The sequence below is a fragment of the Marmota flaviventris genome, chromosome 3, assembly GCF_047511675.1.
Source record: "Marmota flaviventris isolate mMarFla1 chromosome 3, mMarFla1.hap1, whole genome shotgun sequence".
Classification (NCBI taxonomy): Eukaryota; Metazoa; Chordata; class Mammalia; order Rodentia; family Sciuridae; genus Marmota; species Marmota flaviventris.
Window position 1 is genome coordinate 170,463,666 of NC_092500.1, and position 23,418 is coordinate 170,487,083.

Genomic DNA, 23,418 nt, shown 5'->3' on the forward strand with positions numbered 1-23,418 from the left:
AAATTACCCAGTCACAGGTATTCTGTTATTACAGCTGAAACCAGACTAAGAGCAGATGTTCCCAGGCACCTGCTGCCCACCCAAGTACCCAGACTAGCCACATTGGATCAGTTCTTCCCCCAAAGAGGTCCTTATTCACTCTCTAGACTGGAAGACAGTGAACATGTCAGTAGCTGAGATTTCTCTGAATCTGGAATCTGTACCCATCTTCCTGATCTCTTGCCCTGCTTATCTCTTGAAATCCTGCCTATCTGCTGGCACCCACCAAATGCTCTTGCCCAGAATTTCTCATACCCTGCATTCTTCTCTTCAGAGAATTCTCAGTCTCCCTGAGGATAAGCCAGAAAGGGGTAGAGGTAGGCTGACCTCTCTCAAGGGACACTTGGAGTTGGAAGTCACTTTATCTCATGGGAAGAGAGGCCTGGGGGGCACTTTTGTCTCGTGGGGAGACAGAGGCAGAGTCTCCATGGGTCCTTGAAAAGATGAGGACAGAGAACCCCAGGCATCTAGATGTAAGGATAATAACAGGCCGAGGTGATACTGGGTCCTGCCCCAGGGGAGGGGACACTGGAAATTCACATTAAACTCCAACTACACAAACCTCTTCATCTCCTAAAATATCCAAAACCTAATCTTCTCTGACTTTACAATCTGAGGTCCTTTCCCTTCTTCTGCAAAGCTGAAAATGGAGGCAAATTAAGAGCCACTGAGCTAAGCCCACACTTCAGACTGAGGTGCGGAACAGCCCAGAATGTCTGGCCACCTTCTGCTCCAAACAACAGCCGAGGAGGAGCCTGGAGTCTGGAATGAGGCAAGCTCTCGCTCCAATTCCAGAGATGGAGGGAAAGGTCTGCACTCACACTAGTGGCTGGAGAGTTTCTGGCCTGTCACTGGGGTGACCTCAGCCTGTCAGCCACAAGGTCTAGAGATGGGACACCTAGCCACACTGGGATCAACCTACCTTCTGCCCAGGCTGAAAGGCCACTTGCTGAAGGCCAGTGGTGCCCAGAGCCTTGAGGACCTCCTTGGGCTGCTCCTGGCACGTAGGGTCCTTGGAGGCGAGGAAGGGCTGGGGAGCAGCCCCCTCCGGAACCTCTGCCTGTGGCTCCAAGGGCAAGCTGGCCCCTGATGGCCCATCGGAGGCACTGGGTCCCAACACCCGGGCTCCCAGGAGAGACCGCTTACCAAGGCGGCGAGACAGCACACTGGCCATGCTGCTGTGTCTCCTGGGGAGGCAAAGGTGACAGTGAGTCAGTCTTCTGTCACCATCTACAGGAATCAGAAGGTCACACAGAGCCCTGCACATGGAATGGCAGGCACCAGCGAGTGTCCATCAAAACAGATGAAATATTTTAAAGAGACTTTTATCATTCTTTTTTCTTTTTACAAAATTGATTCCTGTTCCTAGCAGGGCATTTAGAAAATACTGATGAGCACAAAGAAAACCAAATCACTCAGGAAACTGCCTCCCAAAGATGTCTTGTCTAAATAGCATCCCCCTCTCTTCTAAACATGCAATTTACATACTTTTATTTCTACAAAAATAGTATCATTGTCTAGTAAACTGAGTTTTCATCTAATATGCTAGGTAAGTTTTTACTATATCATTAAATGTTATTCTATAAAATAGTCAGTGGGCTGGGTGTAGCTCAGGGGTAGAGAGCCTGCCTAGCAGACACAAAGCCCTGGGTTCAATCACCAGCACCAAAGGAAAAAAAAAAAAAAAAAGCTACATAGTATTTTCTTAGGCAGATGCACCACTGCTGATTTATAAGTCCCTTTATTATTGTCCCTGAAAGCACATCCGATGTTTTGCTGTCTAAACTGTTCCTCCTGCTCCGAGAATTGTCTGAGCACACACGTCCACGCGCTTCCTTCTGTGACATTCCTGGGTACAGTACTGCCCGGTAAAGCATGAAGATACCTGTTGGTGACTTGCAGGTTCCCAAGGTAAATTGGCTTCAAAGCTGTGGAGAGCCTTGGAAATAAGCCAAGCTGCTCCACTCATCCTAGGAACCCTGAGCACCAGGTGACTTTCTCACGGTGACAAAGGTAACTGGTGCCAGAGCTTCCAAAAGGGCTCACAGAGGGGACCCCTGCCATGCCCCCACTCCCAGGACAGGGTCTTCTGGTAGAGAGGAAGGACCAGCACTTTGCCAACTCATGCTACCCTCCTCTACCCAGCCTCTGTGCTTCATCTCCTCCAGGGCCCCACTCACACTGGGGTTCCAAGCCCCCTGCTCCCCGGTTTGTGTATTCAGTTGGCATTTTGTTGAGCAGTGGGCATGCATAAGTGCATCCCCAGGTGCTTCGGCAAATGTGAGACTGGGATCTTCAGGGCCCAGAACGCCCTGCGAGGCTCCTTCCACCCACTATTAGGCTAGGAGTCTCAAGAGGTGGTTCTGCTACATTCCTCCGGGTCCCCCCATCCCCCAGCCCCACTCACATAAAGAAGCCTGTCAGTGGAACTTTCTTTGAACAGTTCTATAAACCTTCTTCACTTTTCACCCAGTCCAAAAGCACCTCGGGGCTTACCGCGGGGCTTGTTGGGGTCCCGTCATCTCTCTATCTCCCAAATCCCAGCCCCTTTCCCAACTAGTCCAGCAAGTTCTGCTAGCATCTCTACAATAACACACCATGAAGGGCAAAAATAACTTTAAAGAAGAACACGAAAGTTGCAAATATTGAGCAAAAGGGTCTGGCTGGTTTTCCCCGGAGTTTTACTGGAGGCCTCAAGGGCTGGAATCTGATAGCACAGACAACTCCATTGTGAATTCCTGAGAAGGCAAAGAACAGATCAGGAAAAGGTCACAGTCACAGCACGCAGAGCTCCCTGATTAGGTGGCTGGTGACTTCACAGCCAATCACATTGTCTCAGAGCGCTTCACCATTGCAATAAAATAAAAAAAAAAGTAGAAAAATGCAAGGAGTAAATTCCTTATCACTATGGGGGAATATGAACAGCTAAGCTAAATGGACTTTTTTTTTTTAAATATTTATTTATTTATTTATTTTAGTTTTCGGCGGACACAACATCTTTGTATGTGGTGCTGAGGATCGAACCCGGGCGGACACAACATCTTTGTTTGTATGTGGTGCTGAGGATCGAACCCGGGCCGCACGCATGCCAGGCGAGAGCGCTACCGTTTGAGCCACATCCCCAGCCCCGCTAAATGGATTTTAAAACTCAGTCCCCGGAGCTGAGGTGTGGCTCAGCAGTAGAGCACTTGCCTAGCACGCGTGAGGCCCTGCGACCCATTCCTAGCCCCGCACAAAAAACCCTCTGTTGGATTTCATTGAGCTGATGGGAGCTGGAGACGTGCAATGCCACTCACAGACATCAGGTGGCAGCACCGACCCAGAGAACCAACCAACCCTTTTCTGGCAAAAATCCCGGAGGCCACCCCCATCTCCAGAGCAGGAAGTTTGGGGTTTCTACCACTGAAAATGAAGACAGGGTAGAATTTCCAAATTCCTGAGTTTCCCAGTCTTCAGACAGCGCCTGAGATGTTTGGCCAACAAACTCCAACGATGTTTTTGTAAGCCTTTTTCTTTTCTTTTTAATTTAAAGAATACTTTTCCCTTTGTCGCGGGCCTGCACTTTCCAGAGCCCGCTAGATCTGCACCAAGCGGTGAACCTGCCCACTTCCGCCTGCTCCCGCGAGGCTCTCCTTCGTCGTCTAGCCTTCCCCCCCCCCCATTTGCACTTGAAAATACGTTTCTACCATTGGCTTTATTTATCATACTCCTAAATCTTAATTTTCTTAAGCAGAGAAGAAGGGAACCTGCCTTCTGTAAGTGCCCCTCAAAGCACTGGCTTTCACAAGCTGCATCTCATTTAATCCTCAGAGCACTGTGAGATAAGCACTTGGTCTCTGATTTCTGATGAGGCAACTGAGCTGCAGAGGGGGCAGGCTGCTGAGGCCACGAGACTAGGAACCCCACAGCCTTGGGTTTGATCTCATGGCTAGCTGGTGCCCAGGGTCACAGTTTTGCCACTAATTTAGTAGATGTGGGATCTCTCGAATTAAAACATTCAATTATGTTGCTTTTCATTACATGATTTTTTTTTTTCTCCCTTATAGTGACCCTTGAGAGAAAAGACAGTGCCTGGCCCTGCAAGTCTAGATTTCCATTTCCCCAGCTGGGAAAACCTCCCCTCCGTTTGCATATTCACCTATTCCCCACAAAATAAAGGCCAATGCATTGGTCTGCCCTCCTTCATCTGCCCTCCTTCATTGGCCCAAGGCACTGTGAACCATTTAGAGGCTCAAGTTTGGGATGACCTCTATACACACAGTGCACAAAGGAATAATGTGACTGACCCAAACAGAAAACCTGTAGCCAAGTTTTTGTAGCATGGAAGTAAAACTGGACAGCATCACCAGGCGCGGCCGGATGCCTCCCATGTCATCAGCATGCTACCTGTGCCATTGTGGCCCTGGCTCTATAGAGAAGACGATCACCAGGAGGCCAGGGGATTCCGAAGCAAACAAGAGCACCAACAAGGAGGGCTGTATGTGCGGGTGGGCCCTAGGGCCCTGCTCCTGGACCACTGTCCCTGTAGCCCTGCATCCGGGTGCTGCCCTCCTTCCCACCAGGCTTCTCTGCTGCTCCAGCCGAAGCATCCTTCAAATGTTTCTTCTCTCACCATTTCTACTCACTCCCCCATTTCTTGGGAGCTATCAATAGCTCAATACCAGCCAACCACTAATTAGACGTGTAATTCTAAAGCAGCCAAAAGAAACCAAGAAACCTCTATTTCAGGGAAACAATGATAATATTTCAATGTACAGCCAAACACCACTTTATGGTTTTACAGTCTTGACTTACAGAATTCCTCGAAGATTTCTGCTAACTCCTGCTAAAGACCTCTCAGGATGGTTGCAAGGGGACCGAGAGCCCTCCTGTGCTTCTCATCCCTACCACTGTCACAAATAGGAGGGGTTGGCAACCCTAGAATATGTATTTTGGTCAATGTCCAAAAAGGGTTAGCCCTTGTCCGGGCTCAACAAACATATCCTGATGTGCTAATGGCCTTTAATGAGGACATTTGCTACCAGTTAAGTAACTGGAACTGACAGAACAGTAAAACAAACCCTCTCTGTGGTTCGGAGTTGCAAATTGCTATTTATCATGGGACAGTTGCTGGACAACTGCATGTCTCAGCACACGTACGTGTGTGCACACATTCATACACAGGGGCTGCTCTCTCCTGCCACCCAGGGACATTGCAGCAGGCCATGACATCACCTAGCCCACACTTCTAGGATACAGGTCATAAGTTAGAGTGCTTTATCACACAACTAATGGACTTTTTTTAAAGTTAAGGAGGACGAAATTTGGAATAAGACTCCTATTTGCAAAAGCTGGGGTGCTTGCTACCTCTCTAATGAATAATTTATGGGTCAAGGTGATGGATAGCAACCCTCTGCCAAGGGCTCTGTTAAAGCTCAGCTTTCTGTATATTTAAGAACTCCATTGGTTACCACTGCACAGAACAACAGTTTTTAAGTTTTTGAGTTCTTATGCATCATTTTTCAATTTTTATCAGAAAGTCTTATTTTTAAAAAAATGTATAAGATTTTAAGTGATGTTTTCTTTCAGTGTCATCTTCTAAACTCAACCAACGGCCAAAATGCTGATGGCAAACCACATCTCTTGCTTTACAACAGGACTCCATGGGGAACAGGATTCATGAACTATTCCTTTAGCAATTCTTAGCCACTCACTCTGTTGATAGCTGCCATGTGTACTTGCAAGCATATTTATAATTATAAGCAAATATGTTTGTGGTCCTCCTGGTTTGGAGGTTGTCACATTCCATCATCACCATCTGCTGGTTTTCAAAGTTTGTTTGCTGTTGTTGTTGTTTCCCTTGGGATGTCTTCCCCAGAGAACATGAAAAACTACTTTGATAAGCACACATGAACTTTTCTTCACCTTGCTTTGGTTAGAAATCCCACTGAGAGCACTACTACATGAAAACTTTTTAATCTCTGAAATCATTTGTCAGGTTCTATTATACAACTTTTTAAAATTGGTGTGGTATGTGTTTAACATTTTATAAGCCAGATGTGGTGGTACACGCCTGTAATTCCAGCTACTGGGGAGGCCAAGGCTGGAGGATCACAAGTTCAAGGCCAGTCTGGGCAATTTGGCACAACCCTGTCTCAAAATAAAAAGTAAAATGGGCTGGAGATATAGTTCAGTGGTAGAGTGCTTGCCTAGCATGCATGAGACCTTGGGTTCAATTCCCAGTACCACCACCAAATATATATATAATACAAGCTTAAGATATATGAGAGAACATTTGTGATCAATTCAATATCTCTAAATCAGCTGGCCAAACAGTTACATTTTGGATTCTCAAGGGATTCCAATTATTGTCTCTTTCTGAAGTTTTTTAAAGAACAGAATATATTACATCAGAGTACCACTGTTTGGACTACCAATAAAATTAGACTGACAGGGACCTGAAAGATCATCTAATCCCCCGCCCCAGGGCTGGGACCCTCCTGATAGCATCCCTGTACCTAAGCATCCAAGCTCCCACTCCTGTGAGTAATAGGTGTAATGGAATAACAAGGGGAGACCGAGGGCCCCAAATAACAGTGCTATTTTCATATTTTAGCAGATGGGCTAGAGAAATAGGTCATCTGGTCTGGTTACAGTGAATTCTTTCCAGCAAATAGTAAATGATCCTGATCCACAAATACTTCTGTGGTCTGAAGGCACGGCAGACATTCAATCAAGTAACAGAGACCACTTCTGTTTATAGCAGGAAGGGAAAAGGTCTTCACGGCTCTACCCATGAACAAACGCACTTCCCCTTCCTTCACACCTACCTGCCCACTTGCTCTCAGAAGCACCATGCCCTTTGTTCACAACTATCCTGCTTACGCTTATCTGCATCAAAGTGTCAATTCTGAGCACAGCACTTGGCACATAGTTAGGGCTCAGGGACCTACAACCATTTCTGCTACAAATTAAGCATCCCTAATTTGAAAATCCAAATGTTCCAAAATCAGAAACTCTGAGTGCCAACCTGATGCCACAAGTGGAAATTTCTATACCTGACTTCATGTGATGAGCTACAGTCAAAACACTGGCATAAGAAAATACTGTATAAAATCACCTTTGGGGGCCTGCTATTGTGGTTCAGTGGCAGAGTGCTTGTCTCACACATGTGAGGCACTGGGTTTGATCCTCAGCACTACCTAAAATAAACAAAATAAAGGTGTATTTTTTTAAATCACCTTTGGGCTATGTGTACAAAATGTATATGAAATATAAATGAATTTTGTGTTTAGACGTAGGTCCCATGCTCAAGATACATCATTATATATATGCAGACATTCCCAAATCCAAAAAAAAAAAAATTAAAAATCCAAAATCAGTACAGTTCTGGTCCTAGGTATTTCAGATAAGAGCTACACAAGGGCTGTGTCTCCTTAGACTGGAAGCCCTTTGAGGGCAGAGACCATATCATACCTAAATCCCACCCAGATTTGTAATTTTATACAGGTGACATTCTCAGGACCAGGACAGCCCCAGATTCAGGAATAATGTTTTCTAAGAAAGACCTTCTGCTTGCCCTGAAAGGAAGACAGGCATCAGAAGCAGGGTAGAATTTACACAGCATTCAAACTAGATTCTAAAACAGTACTTTCTAATTAAAAAAAAAAAAAAAAACAGACTGATCTAAAGAACGGGTATAAGTACGATCACACAAGTGTGCCCCCTGGGTAAGGAGTCTGTCCAGCGTGGTTTCTGTCATGCAAGGGGGCAGGACCAGCAGGCATGCACACCAGAAAGAGTTGTTAAACCTGATTTAAACTGTGCTAAGACAACTCCGCGAGAGTCCGGGAGGCAGGGCGATGAATTGCTGACTTGGCACCCTACCAGAGTCAGGATTGGGTCAGAGATTGAGGAACGGAGCAGCCCCTGGGAAACCAAGTCTAAGAGAGCTGGGAGTGCTCTCCCGCAGTTTTCAGGATAGGCTTCTAAACACCAGCCCTTGAACACAAAGCAGCAACGACTGCTTGAGTGGCACGTGGGCTTACACTCATGTTAATACACACTGTTAGTGTTAGGGGCTTTTCTTTCCTGACTTCCCAGCAACTCAGTAGAACATGGAGGAATAATGTATCCCCATTTGATTGCTGAGAAAACTGAGGTCCCTCAAGGAGACTACTTATTGCTCAAAGCCACAAAGCTAGCAAGCAGTTTGCAGCTTTCCCAGCTCCTTGCTGGTCCAGTTCTCTCTTCTCCAGAATGGAGGGTGGGAGGCTCTTGTGTGAGGGTCACTGGGAAGAAGGGATCGACTGGAAGAACCTCCATTAATGAAGCAACAGCTGACAACAAAAGATCACCACCCCAGACATAAAACACAGACATGAGACTCTCAAAAGCCTAAGTCAAAGGCTGGTCAGCACAAGGCCCTGGCCAGGCACCCACCAGAAAGGGAAGCCTGAGTGGCTACATCTCCTGAGGTGCCAACCCTGAGGCTGACAAACAGGGTTTGCTATGTTCTCGATCCTTGAAGAAGGCAAAGGGACAGAGACCCTAATTCGTGTATTTGTTTCACTTAAGTGTTTAAAGTAGAAACGCTATTTGGATTCAATAGTCCTTGATGAGGTCAAATAAATGAGAGTCGCTACAGACAGTGAAATGGTTAAAGTGAAAAACTGGTTTGGAGCTCAGGTGTCACCTCAGTGAATTGCCACATTCCCCCACAAGGCCAAATAAACAGGCAGTGGGGCTTGGGGGGAGGTTGAAGGCTACCTGGCCACTCTCGTGGCTGCAATCAATATCTCATACAAAGTGCTGCCATCTCCTTAGGGGGGACAGTGTGGATTGCAGAACCCAAAACTAAAGACCAAGAGCTATGCACAGGTGGTCAACGAGAGTCACCTCACGTGAAGAGTGAATAAACTGAGGTGCCACCCAAATACCCCTTAGGAATCCAAGTCTCCTCTGAGAGCCACCTGTCCAGAATGGAAGCTGTTGGCCAAAACCTTGGAAAGAGTAAGTCACAAAAGCCATACTGTTAGGATGAAAGATAGCCTAGTGGCCGATAACATTTTAAAAACCTGAAATAAGCTGAATATTGGAACTAGTCTAAGAGCCAGGTGGCTGAGTAGCCAACAGCAATGGCTCTGTCTGACTAGAAAGGGAGAGACCAGGTGTGGCAAGTCAATTTATAATCCAATTTTTGCTTTTATTCTGAATCTCCAATAGCTATCTGTGTTTCATGCTTCAGGATAAGGACAGCACGCCAGCCCATGACCTGTCAGTCTCTCCTGGGGCCCTTCACTCTGCTCTCCTGGGAGCAGGGGACCTGAGGCCCTAGGAAGGGCTCATCAACAAGGCTGCCCAATGTCCAGGAGAGGCTGGGTGCCCCACATAGAGAGGTGCCCTACACAGAGAGACATGGCAGGGACCACACAGAGTCTACAACCAGACACACAGGCCCATCAACCTCCACCTGTGACCACCACCTCAGAGCCTCCACTTCCCCATGGCACCTGTGGAGTTGGGGATGTACATACCTCACAGAGGCCAGCACCTACACAGTGCCTGGTACCTGGGACGCAACAGGGGTGTTTCTGTCCCCCACCTCTGTCCCCTAGACCCATGCTTGAGAGCTAAATGAAACCACAAGCAACTCACAATACTTGGAAGCCACTGCTGCAGGCATCCAGGAATTGAGGCTGGGCCAGGATATCCCACCAGAACCCACTACCGACTCAAGGAAAGCCAGAAATTGACCACAGGTGAATCACTAATTAATTGAAATCACAACACTGATTTCAGAAAGAAAGAAGGACTGAGACATCCAAGCTATTCCCTGTCCAGGCCTGCTGACCAAAACGAACCAATCCCTGGGTTCAGCGCTTAGAGCCCCCGGCAAAGTCAGAAGTCTTTGCCTCTGGAGCCCAAAGACAGTGACCAGTCCCTGCCCATCTCCCATACCTCACTTTCAGCAGCGGGCTGCCATCCTGCCCTGCTCCTCAGGCCTAAGTCTCAGTCTTGGTGCCCTGCCAGAGTGGTTCAAGGCCCGCTGCCAACCTCCCCAAGGCCGGGCCTGGCCAGCCTCAGGGAGCAGATCTGGCTCACACTGGCACAGATCCACACTTGAGTATCCACTTACTAGGAGTCCAGAGCAAGAGGCACCACAGAATAAACCCTGGCACCCCCAAACGCCTGCTGACACGCTCAGCCCCTTTGGATGCATCAAGCAGAATGTTCAAAGCCTGAGATTCAGAGCCTGCCCTTGAAGAACCTGGGGCCCAACTGAGCTTCCACCTGGCTCACACCTCGAGTGCTCAGAGCTACATTCAACTTGTGTTGTATAATGAGATGAATGAATGAGCATTTGCCTCTTTCAGGAAAATGCAAAAAAAAAAAAAAAAAAATCATCCAGCAATCTGACACTGAATCCTGGGGGGTGGGGGGGGGGGGGGAATGGCTTTTAGAATTAAGCTCTTAAAGTTGGATGAATATCCATGGTAAGTTTTTAATTTTTTTGACATAAGTTAAATAAGTTGAAATAAAATATTATGAATCTAAAAAGGACCAGCCAAGTGACCAGAGCTGGAGGGAGACAGGCCTGTTGCCCCCACAGAAAGCAGAAAGTCAGCCTGAGTAAAGAGAACTAGACATCACACATAAGACCGTTTAAACACAATGCTGGAAAGCTGAAAGATGGGGAGGGGACCTGCCCAAGGCATCAACCACTCTGAAAGGACCCTCAGGTGGCTCTCTGGAGGAAGTCATTTGAGGAATGTTTATGACCCAAAATTGTGGGGCTGAGAATGGGTTGGAAAAACAGGCTGAATGAGGGTTCATCCCACTCCTAGCTCAGGATAGCCATTCTTGGATGTTTTTCTTGAAAATGTTATCAGCCACTAGCAACAACATTAACCAGGTTAGATATTTAGAGCCCATGTGACAATAAACACAGGTTGATCACCGAGGGCAGATGGCCCACACTCACAAGTTTTGAGAGCCGTGAGAGATGAAATTGACACTCAGGAGGCCAGGGGCCTGGCCTAACCCAGCCCAGCCCTGCCCTGCCCTGCCCTGCCCTGGGAGGACAACAGACATCAAATTTTGCACCCATATCAGGCCAGCAGGTGGAGAGTCATCTTTAGCTCAGGGACCAGCAGACCTTTAGAGTTTCTGAAGAAAGGGTACTGGAATAGTCACAAAGATTAAATCATATCTACTTTATCAGAACTATTACAGAATAAACAGAAGAGAGCACAACAGGAAACCTCATATGTATATTATCAAAACTGATATTCCTTTAGGAATGTCCTAAGAGCTATCACTGATCAAAGACTTACATGCCAGTCGCTTGCTAGGCATTTCACAGACTGTACCTCCTTTAATCCCCCACAAATAATCTATGAGATAAATTCCATGTCATCCCCGTTTTCCAGATAAGCAAACTGAGACCCGGGGCGGTTGAGCTATTTCCCAGAGCCACAGAGATAGAAAACAATAGAACTCAGCTGTGATCTCAGAAGTGGCTGATTCCAAAAGCTTTGCTCTTTCTACTCTGCACAGCCAGAGAAAGCGTGCATAGAAGGAAAGCCTAGATGGGATGAACTCCTGAAGGTCCCTGCTTCTAAACTCTTGAGTTATGGAGAGGTTAATGTGCACTAGAGACTGGCACTGGGTTAGTCAGCTTTCTGTCACTGTGATAACTATCTGGAAAAAAAACAAAGGAGGAAAAGATTTACTTTGGCTCACAATTTCAGAGGTCTCAGTCCAAAGTCGGTGGGCTCCATTGCTAAGGGCCCGAGGTGAGGCCTAGAGCATCACAGAGGAAGGGAGTGGCAGAGGAAGGCAGTTCAAGGCAGTTGGGAAGCAGAGAGGAAAGAGCTGGGGACAAGATACCATCCCCAAGGCCACACCCCCAAGCATTCACTCCCTTCAACTAGCTTCCACCTCCTAAAGTTTCCACCACCATTTTGTTAGAAGTCCCTAAATGATTTTATCCACTGGGGAGGTCAGCGTCCTCCTGATCGGATCACTCCCGAAACCCTGTCTAAGCACTGCTGAACTGGTGACCCAGTCCACAACACATGAGTTTTTGAGAGACACTTTATATCCAAACCATAACATGGAAGAGAAAATGGGCATTTTGAAGCAAAGTAGCAAGTGCAAGCAGGATTCTCCCAGGATCAAGCTCCTTTTTTTTTTTTTTTTTTTTTTGCAGTGCTGGGGATGAACCCAGGGACTTGCGCATAGGAAGCAAATGCTCTGCCACTGAGCCACATCCCAGCCCTACAGTAGCTGTTCTTATGTCACCATTTACAGTTACTCCAAAGAGAAGGCACATTGAAACAGTGTAGGTTGCAAAAGAGAGCTCAAATTTTGCAATTATGTGACACTGCACAAATGACCTCACCTCTCTGTGTCTCAGTTTCCTGTGCCTGTAAAATGAAAAAACACTGGCGCCCAGCCCAAAGACAATTTGGATATTTAATGAGACAGTGATTTTTTTTTTTCAAAAGTACCTTGGTTTTTTAAGAGTCATGAAGCTCCTCTTCCTAGATATTCTGATTCCCCAGGTCCAAGGGAAGCATAATGAGAAAGAAAATGCACATCAGGGGCTGGGGTTGTAGCTCAGTGGTTGAGCGCTTGCCTCACATGCATGAGGCACTGGGTTTGATATTCAGCACCGCAGATAGATAGATAGATAGATAGATAGATAGATAGATAGATAGATAAATTGTGTCCATCTACAACAACAAAAAAATTTTTTTTAATGAAAATGCACATCAAATCAGAGTACACAATAAGGGGTGTTGACCAATAAATAAATAAGAACAGGAGCCAGGCACAGTGGTGCATGCCTATAATCCCAATGTCTTAGGAGGCTGAGGCAGGAAGATAGCAGATTCAAGGTCAGCCTCAGCAACTCAGCCAGGCCCTAAGCAACATAGCAAGAGCCTGTCTCAAAATTAAACATAAAAAATAAAAGGGCTGGGGGTGGAGGCAAAGGGCCCTGGTTTCAATCCCCAGTACAAATGTGCTTATGCACACACAAATAGGCACCAAACTCTAGATCGTGGTGAAGAGCCAAATGTATGAGAAGATCATAGTGGGAATTTGCACAAATGGGAAAAACAGCACATTTTAACAATAACAATGGCAGTGTGAATGATCTAGGGGGGAAAAAATCAAAACCTTGCAAGAATTCTGGGGTAACAGTCATAACCACTATAGGGACTCCTGTCACTATCCATCAGACTGCCATCTTATTATGATCACAAAGGCCAAACAGTAAAAATATCCTGCCCAACAATACTGTAAAAGTACTAAAAAACAGAAACAAACCTACTGTCCACCCCGTCCAAATTATAAAATTACTTACCTTAGAACAACGGTCACTGCCCATCAAGAAAGACGAGTTGCACAGCCAGAGAACGGTCAACCTGCACTTGCTGCAGGATGGGAGGGCAAGCTAAGAAGACACCCCCCCACCCCCGCCATCAGACCAGAAAGGTCAAGGCCAAGAGGGCCCTAAGATAACCCACCAAGTGAGAGAGGAAGGGGCACTAACTTGGTCACCCAGCCTGGAATGACAGGAAAGGAGGCCCTAACACTCACCAGAGCCCAGAGAGGAGATGTCTGAGAACCTCAAAGAAGGTAAGAGAAGTGGGCTGCTGGGCCCAGACAAGGGTACGGATGCCATGTGGGGTTCTCCCAGGGTCAGGACGTGGGCTGTTTTCACCACCATCTGCGTAAGGATCTGAAGACCAAGGCACAGGGAATCATGAAGGCAGCAGAAGGTTCTGCCTCTTCCCAGCTGGGTGACCAGTGGCACCAGCACATAGCCAGTCTCGAAGTGTCTTGGGGAGGGACATGGCCACACCCTCCCTTGCCATCAGTCAGACCTGATGTCATTATAATTCATGTTTTCCAGAAGTTCTGCAGAGAGCTGGGGAGGCGGTAGCCAGAAGCATAAATAACAGGGAGGCACACACCATTTTCTCTAATTAACGTAAACCATGAGTAGCAGCACTGTGGCAGGGTTCAAGATGCTCTTAAAAGAACACTAAAAATACTTCCAAATGCCTCAACTTCAGCTTGAGTGTTTAAGCCACACTTTGCATTTTAAAGATGGCCAGGAGAAGACCCACAGAAGCAATGAGGTATGTAGTTAATGAGTGGAGTGGGCCTAGAATTTATCATCCAGAATACACAATGGACTGTTCATCCATCCTCCTGACTCTCCCCCATGCAAGCACTATCAATATACAGGCCAAAGTCCTAAAGGCGGGGATCAGACATAATTAACTGTGGGGCCCAGAAGAGACCTTCCCAACATCAACCCTTCTCACCAACCAGTAGAGACCTGTGTGGCCCCCCAGGGCAGGTGAGCACACACCCCACACCCGGCACATTCTAAGTCCTAGCCTAGTCTTCCAATGTTTAGCAGACTGCAAGCATCCCTGGGTCTATAGTAACTCTAAGCAAAGAAGTGTCCCTATAGTGTGCCTTTATCTGAACATACAAGTAAAGTACCCCCCTACCCCATGATTCCACTTTCTCAGAAACTACTCCAGAGAAAACTCACAGGAGCTGCAAAGAGCCCACGTGCAACAATGTTTTTTTGTAACAATATTTGTAACAGAAAAGGATCAGAAGTAACTTTCATGTCCACACACTAGGAAAGGAGAAACAATTGTTTAGCCTTCTATTTCTAAAAGAGATTGAGCAAGCAGGAATTAAATAAGATCAAGAAGACCCTGCTGTGGTCTATGAACGTGCAGTACAGTGCACTTGACTTTCTGTAAGCCCTAGAGGCATAAATGTAAATATGCAAAGCATCTGAAGAATACTAGCAGCCCCGGGAGGGTGGTCAGTCTCTGGGGAAAGGACTGGGATTAGGAGTGGTGGTCAAGGAAGAAGCTAGTCTGGAGGATTTGCATCCCCTACAGAGAATGTGTTCATGTATTACTTATATAATGAAATTTTCATGCAATCATTTAATTTTAAAAAAGGAAGAAAGAAAAGAAGCAGACCCTGCTGAATACATTTTTATAATGAATTTAGGAGTGATCTTCTCAAGTCTGGTTCAGCTTGCCAGGAGGCTCAGAGCTGAGCAGCACGTATCCGCATTCCCAGCCAGCAGTGGGCTTTGCCACACAGATCTTGTTTCAATCTTACAAGCGCAACTCTGCAGCTCCATAACTCCAAGGACTCTTAAATTCATAGCCAACCGGTTCAAGGGAGAGGCAGGAAAAAAAGAAAAAGCATGTCAGGGGACTGCTGGTAATCCAAAGGGATGTCCCAGGAGCAACTCCAGTTCTAACCCAGCAATTCAGCTCTCCAACATAACAAATTACAACACACACAGGCACATAGGCGCACACACGACCACGTCTCCTCCACACAAGGATGAGCTGACTGTGCTTTACACTCTTACATCTGGGAACTGGGATTCCTTGCAATGAAAGGAAAAATCTGAACTTCTCATCAGACAAATGCTAAGACATTATTATTTACTTTCTGGGGTCACCTAATCATATAGTATACTGATGAGGTTGTTGTTATCATTATTATTATTATTTAGTTTATGCTTTGCAGTGCTGGGGGTCAAACCCTGGGCCTCATGCAAGCTAGGCAAGCTCTCTACCTCTAAGCTACAGCCCCAGTCCCAATAGTGATTTTTAAACACACACACACACACACACACACACACACCTTCACCTCTTCAAAGCACTACTTAGAGAGTCCTTGGAAACATACAATTATAATATTAAGATCTGACTAGGCAAAACTATAGTGATAGAAATCAGATCTATGGCACTTCCTATAGGATTACCTGGAAATGGTCCCAAGGAGCATTTCTGGGGTGATGGATATGTTTTATCACCATATGCATTTGTTAAAACTGACTAAACAACAACCTTGCAATCTGAACATTCCACCATATGTAAAATGTACCTCAATTAAAAAAAAATATGCTAAAACTCAGCCTCTCTCCCAGCTACAGCAGAACAGTAAGCTGTCCTGTGAGACACTGGAAATCTCTTTGTAGTGCTATGTAAGGTGCATGAGTAGCCATAAAAAGAAAACATGACTAACATGGTCAGAGGACACAGGAGTTAGGACAGCAAGAACAATGTGTATGCAGCAGCAGAAGAAAAACAGAGGAGAGCAAGTTTTAATTCCCTGCACTCAGTTACTGGATATGGTTGTTTTTACTAAGAATTTTATGACTTCCCAGTACTCAAAGGGGAGGGGGGAGGCTGAGAACTGTTCTTTCTTATTTTGCTCTTTTTAGGAAAAAAAAAAAAAAAGTATATGTTGGTCTAACTTTTCCCCATCCCTACTATATGTGGCCCAGGAAACCAATTCAATGCCGTTCACCAAGCCCAGTGGATGTGACAGACAACACGCACGGCAGAAATGATGCAAAAATAAAGGAGGCCATTATTTAGCTCTAAATAGCCAAGTTCTGCCTAAGCGTGTTACACACACCTAAAGCTGCTATTCCTTGAGTTGATGGGCCCCCAAAATACTCTCTTCCATGTCAAGAGAGAGCACTTCCCTGCCAAATACCAATTTTCAAATGCCAGAATAAGAGCATGAATCACATGGAGACAGAAATCATCTTGTGATCTTCTCCAAGGATGAGATAAACCTCTATGCACTTTGCAGAACTCAATAAGCTCTTGCAATGTGAGTTAGCCCAAGCACTGCCCCCCAATACAACAAAAAAAGTCATCCAAAAATGTCAGGGAGAACAGTCTAAAAAATTTAAAGAACCAGGGTGTATTTTAAGTAAACCATATGTAAGCAAAACTTGAACAAAGTTAAGCTAAATCAGATTTTCCACATGTACGCTATAAACAATAAAAGCATAAAAATTTAAAAATATTTAATTCAAACTACAAACTTCCCATTATTAACTAGATACATGCTACCTGCAAAAATCCTCATCAAAAGTCTCTTTAAATGTATCTTCCCCTTATTCTCTCTGTCACTAAGCTACAGAGTAATCAGAAGGCTCAGTCCCATCTCTGTGTCAGGATGGTGTTGAACTCACTATTCTGGTGATTTGAATCCACAATGTGATGTGAAGGAGCAAGGGACACTCAAGGGTATTTCCAGGTCCTCCACAGCCAAGCGAGGATCCAGCATCCAACCCTAGGACTTCTTCTTGATTTAGTCAAGAACTAGCCAATCAATACTCACATTATTCTGTATGTTAACCTATTTGGCTCATTATCTTCTGCTTCTTCCCCCAGTTTCTTACTTTTCCTAAGGACCAAATTTCATTTTCAGCAGCCCAGGGGCCACAAACTGAGTCCCAAGCCACCTTACAATTGCTAAAATGATCCCAGAGTCTTTCAAAAATGTTAGGAGCAGTGCTAGGTGTGGTGGTGCATGCCTGTAATACCAGCCACTCAGAAGGCTGAGGCAGATTGAGGTCGACCTTGGCAATTTGGGGAGACTCTATCTAAAATAAGAAATTTTGTTTAAAGGGCTGGGACGTAGCTCAGTGGTACAGCACCATGTCTAGCATAGGCGAGGCCCTGGGTTCAATCCTTGTGTGTGTGATCATACACACACAAAGAAACTTATTTATTGGAAACTATTTTTAAACATTTTTTTTTTATTACATGATGTTGATTCACACTATGCCAATGATGGCATGTCCTCTATTCCACGTGATCTTTCAGCTTCAACAAGTCACATAACAAATGACCCTGAGGACTGGAAGTGGTTTGGGAGGTCTGCCTAACTCTTCCACAGCATCCCCAATTGACCCACTCAGCCCAACTTGAGTACTTCCAACAGGAGGCTCAGTGCTCCAAGGGCAGACAGGACCACGTTGAGCAGGTTGGCCAACTAGAAAATCCCTTTACGTGTTGAAATATGTTCTCCCCATCTTTAGGGGTAGAGAGGACCTTAAAGTCCATCATCTGCAGCATAATTCTACAGAAAAGGAATCTGCCACTACAGAGGGTAAACAATTGTTCCTCCTGTGGGTCATATCCGACACCAGGAACAAAAGCACTCGAGTCCGCTCATTCCGGACCCCTGACAACCACAGCAGTATTAGAAGGAGCTACCGTGTACCCAGCCCAGGAGTGTGCTCCAGTCACTCCCTAGTCATCATCCCAGTCTCCCTTCACGGATCATGTCTCGCTGGCTCATGTTCCTTTTGAATTGTGATTCCCCAGTTGTCCAAACTTAATGACCAGCCATGGTCATGAAGACAACCTTCTGATTATGAATGCTGAGTATTTAAAGCCTCACTCCACTCCTGGCTCACATTAAACTCATGACCTGCCTCTCTCAGTGGCCTGCACCAACCTCAGGTCAGGAACTGAATCTTATCTGGTGACGCCTGTGTCCAACCCAGGGGTTGACACACAGCCATGGCTTCTCGACAGTCATCACTGAGCACACCATCTATCCCATTCTATCAACAAAATATTTTTAAAGTAGCAGTATTTTTCCCACTGGCAAATAATTACAATGTGAACAAAAGAAGCTGGGCATGGTGTTGAACGCCTATAATTCCAGCAACTTGGGAGAATGAGGCAGGAGGATCACAAATTCAAGGCCAGCCTAGGCAATGTAGTGTCTCAAAAAAAAAAAAAAAAGCTAAGAAAAGGCTGGGGATGTAGCGCCATGGTAGAGCATCCCTGGGATGACCCCTAGTACAGGGGGAAAAAAAAAAAGTGACTAAAAGAAAGTCATTCACCTTGACCCACCTAGAAGCAACCAGTATCATATTTTTGGTATTAGTATTATTAGTCTATTTCCTTCCAGTCATTTCCTACAAGCATTTTTTAACATTTGAAATCATATTGTTGTTGTACATTAACTTTTAGCAGAAACATTCTTCCCTGTTATTTCAAAATTATTTCTAAATATTATTTTTTGTAACTTCTTAACACTTGTCATAAAGACATGCCCATCAAAATTCACCTGTTCATTATCTCCAACCCACACCGCTGAATGTTTAGGTTGTTTCCAATTTTTCACTATAGATTTTTTGTTGTTGTTGTTATTGTTTCAAACTTTGAATAATCTCTCTGCATAAAACATCATCTACATCTTTGATATGGTCTCAGTTATATCCTCAGAAGAGAAATTCTCAGAATGCATGAACAATGATATAGTAACCGTTTGCAATTTTAAAATTAAATCATACTTTACATTTATTCCTTACTGACATTTTCTTTTTTCCTTTTTTAATTTGGACTTCTCATGCTCAATGATTTTGAACCTTGAGTTATCTGTTAAATAAGCAAACCTTCCCATGTCTGTGCCACCAACAAATCTGATGAGCACAGCTTCTGTATCTTCATCCACAACACTGGGAAAACGCTGAACAGATTAAAGCCAAGAACAGAACCCTATGGCACTTTCAGATCTGGTTCCAGGCTGACTCAGGGCCAATAATTAACAATTTTTGCATATGACTGTCAAGTTAAATTAATAACACCATCCAGCCCATTTTACCACTTCTGATTTAATATGGACAATTGTGTCTCAGGAAACCGTTCAGTACATCACTAAAGCCAAAACATACCACAGCTGCCACCTGCTTCCCCTGGTTAGTAACCAAACCATCCTGCAAAAAGGAGATGGATTTACTTGATATGATTCAGGTGACTTCTGGTTAGCCTTATATCTTATAGCCAGACATTTTTAAGCAAAATGTATGCCAGCCTCAATTTTAATTTTTAATGTTATAAAAGCAATATTTTTAAATAACTGAACATTGTCCTACCTATAAAGAGCAGGATGACTACTAATCAGTCCCTCTGTAGCTCACCTGGAAGGAACTCTGAATCATGGGAGGTTAAGGATTCCTTAGAGTACACCAGACTGATCTAGACCAGAGATCTGAACCTAGGTCTTCAGGTGGTTCCAACCACGCCAAGTTTTCCGGAACCATTTGCATCAATACCTGTGCCTGAGCCAGCTATTCCATGATCCTTATGAGTCTCTCAGGATCCTGGATGCCTGCCTCCTAGGGTCAGATGGAGCAAGGAAGAGGAGATAAAAGGCCCAGCCCTTTTCCTGGTTCTTCCTTTAGCACTGGCTCACAGAACCAAAGCTTCTGAGAATCTAATGTCATAAGGCATTGACAGCCACAACTCACAGCTCACCAAGTTATTACCCCAACATCATCCTCTGACACAAGCCAGGAACCATCATCTAACCATGCCAGCCAGAAATGGGAAACAGGGAAGTCTGAGAGACATTGGCATCACTGGAGATCTGCCCACCATGCAGAACACAGGTCAAAGCCCTCTCTAACAAATACCATTTAAATAAATACCACTGTAAAAATATTTCCATGTCCCCAATAGCATCTCCTCAGAAAGTGCCGCTGGTTTGCCTAAAACAAACTGCTTGCCCATAAATATTTCAGATTCCATGTCACACTCTTCCCAAAACACTCCATGGCAGCCCAAAAGAGGCTCTTGAAAATGGAAGTGACAAAGCCAAATGCCTACAGGCTTCAGCAGAGAATGTAAAGCAATTGGACCAAGGCCACAGAAAGCATTGGGACCGGGAGAACTGGGAACCCTAAGGTCTTCTCCAGAAGGACAGCCAACCCAGAGCTCCAGATGACTGCCCAAATCCTTGACTGTTCCCAATAGTTTTAAAACTTCTGTGTTGTCCAAACTAGAACATACCTGTAGACTTAAAACATTCTGCAGGCCACCCCTTCACAAACCCTGTACTACCTAGGACCCTAAACCACCTTTCCAACCTGATCTCTCCCTCTGCTCGCACAACAGTCTTCTGTTCTCACACAAGCACTGTGTGTGCGCGTTCCTAACTCCAAGCTCTTGCTCCCTCTGCACCATGCGGCACCAGAAGACACCCCAACTGCTCATCCCAGACTTTCCTTCCTTTTTCCAAAGAATTTTTCCAAGCCACACAGTACACATTATTCCCCACTTCTTTAAATCCTAACATGCTTATATTTCATTTTGGCATTTAATTGTCTTACCTTGCTCCTAATCTAATGTATACTTCATCTCTCCAACTAGACTGTGAACTTTCCATCTCTCTCTTACGCCTCCTTCTACCTTCGGCACTGGGAAGGGTAGCTCTGCACACTAGCAACTTAGTAAATACTTACTGAATGTCAAAATTCTCTGTGGGCTCTTTAAACGGTGGGTTATGCTCCATTAGAGAGTGGTTAGATCAACTTGGTGGGAGACAATAGCATTTTTTAGTAACAAAAAATAGAATAGGCAGTAAAAATGTCAGAGAAGATTATTACCCCAACCAAAAAAAAAAAAAGGCAGTACTTCATGAACTAAGATTTTTTTTTTTTTTTACATACATGATCATATGTGGTAGATCATAATGTAAATTTTAGTTCTTAGTGTAGGTCATGGTCAAAACAGGGCAGAAAACACTGCTCTACAGTAAGTAAGCGAGCTCAACCACTGCTCCATGCAATTAGTTTTTGGATGTTCAGATATTCCCTATAAAGGGAAAAAAAAATATCTGTTCTGTTCCCCCTTAGGTCCCCCTTCTAGGTCCTCTTCCCCTGCCAGTTCACTCATCCTGCATCTCACAGAAACAAGGAGGCTAAGTAACTGTAATTACATTCTCAGCTCATTCAGCAACCTTTTGCAATCATCCTTCAAATTCAGATGTTTCAAGTTGAGGCTTGGGGAATTTGTTCAGCAAATCACCCTAAATCATCCTTGCAACAAGAAAGCAGAATTCAGAGCTCAGGAAAAAACGGCACCAGCTAGCTCCTTTCTGCCGCAGGTCACCAGAATCAGGGGAACTGGCAACTGGATCAGGTTGGGATGGACCAAGCCCTATAAAAGGCAATATCCCTAGGCCCAAAGTTCTCTCCCCTTTTTTTAGATCATCTAGATGCTCCATCCTCCCCTGGCACAAATGGGACACTGGGACTAACCCAAAGAAGCAAAGTTCAACATGCTTCAGAGCCCAACAATTTACACCTTTAGCAAATTCCATTCTAACTTCTCTCCAATTCCACTCTCATGATTATGAGACTAAATGACCCCATTTTCCTAGGAGCACTAATTACCAAAAGTTGCTTCTCCAACCTCAAGGTCAACAGCAGGCAATGCCACGTGATTGGCAATGCAAGAGGGATAAGCAGAAGCCCTCCAAGTCAGAACCTGAGTCCAACTCACATACTTAGCTGGCTGTCTGGCCAAGAAGAACCCCCACTTACTCTGAGTGCCTTTCCTCTCCCTCTCCCTAACTATACCCCCATGGGTTCCCACCAATCTCAGAGCCTCAGTTGCTGGCAGGACACCTCCATTTGAATATTGTGGCAAACACAGGAAACTTCTCTACAGGCTGAGTGTCAATTTCTTCTCCGTACAACACACATTTCCAATTTCTCAAATTACCAACTACAGCAATTCCAAGGCCCTGGCGTATAATCAATTTCCACAAAGAATTAATTTCCATTCATCTCTTCCTTTTGCCCTACCCCGGACAACAGATGATTTCAACAATAATGTTTCTAAAACTCACCCTCCTTTTCATTTCCAATTAAACCCAGTCCAAATTCCTGTGCACTCCACAAGCACAACAGCCTACTAGCTGATCTGTCTCCTAATATTACTTTCAAAAACCTTTCCAAATGTTGTTTCCTTACATCACTCTCTGGCCCAAAAAAACTTCACTGTCTCCCCAGTACACACAGGGTAAAGTGCAATTCCCCATTCTGGCTTTCTAGGACTTTCACAATCTCAACCATTGTTCCTCTCCATCTTTATCTCCTACTGTTCAGGAAACATTCCAAGGTAGCCAAGGCCATCTCCTTGTCTCCGGAAAGCCACGTTCAGTACCATTCTGTGACCCATCTCATCTTCCAAGAATATTGTGCTGCAGTTCCTGCCCATGGCTCCTTTCTCTGACCTCCCAAAGCACCTATATCTACACCTCAAATTTGGACAGTTAACTGTGTCCTATCTGGAGGTCTTATTTCACAGGCTCAAGTCTTTCTGGGTCCTGTATGAGATTCTAAACCCTAGAGGAGATCATCCCACAGATCTTTTGTAGCCTTCCTAGCTTCCACTGTAGTCCTTCTCTTGACTCTGGGTTTTGTCACTGCCTTAATCGGAACATGCAAAATTTATTTCAAAACCAGTACTCCACGTCCTATCCCCAATTGTAACATTTCCTTTACCTGCTTATGCCCCCATAACGCGCACTAACTTAGGCAGTCATACCATTTTACTTTGAACTTGAGCTCTCAAATCACTTCCACCTAGTCGATAGACTTCCTGAGGCCTTAGATTTCATATGTGCCTTTTAGCATCTCCCAGACACCACAGCAACTCCTCAAAAGGACCTGTAGAGTTGAAGGTAATGCTATGTTTCCAGCTTCCTCCAAACCAGGAACTTCTA

The 23,418-nt window shown here is 45.1% G+C and overlaps 1 protein-coding gene across 4 annotated transcripts in view; it reads right to left on the minus strand.

Moving 5' to 3' along the window:
• Znf395 (zinc finger protein 395) overlaps positions 1-23,418 on the minus strand; it is a 49,372-nt gene that overhangs the window by 12,756 nt on the left and 13,198 nt on the right. For 3 of the 4 annotated variants that reach the window (XM_027926849.3, XM_027926851.2, XM_027926850.2), the window contains one exon: positions 962-1,226. In XM_027926849.3, coding sequence (XP_027782650.1) covers positions 962-1,226 — 265 coding nt within the window. Of the gene's footprint in view, positions 1-961; positions 1,227-12,533; positions 12,744-23,418 lie in introns of those variants that run through there. The other variant, XM_027926848.2, reaches the window with a different exon arrangement.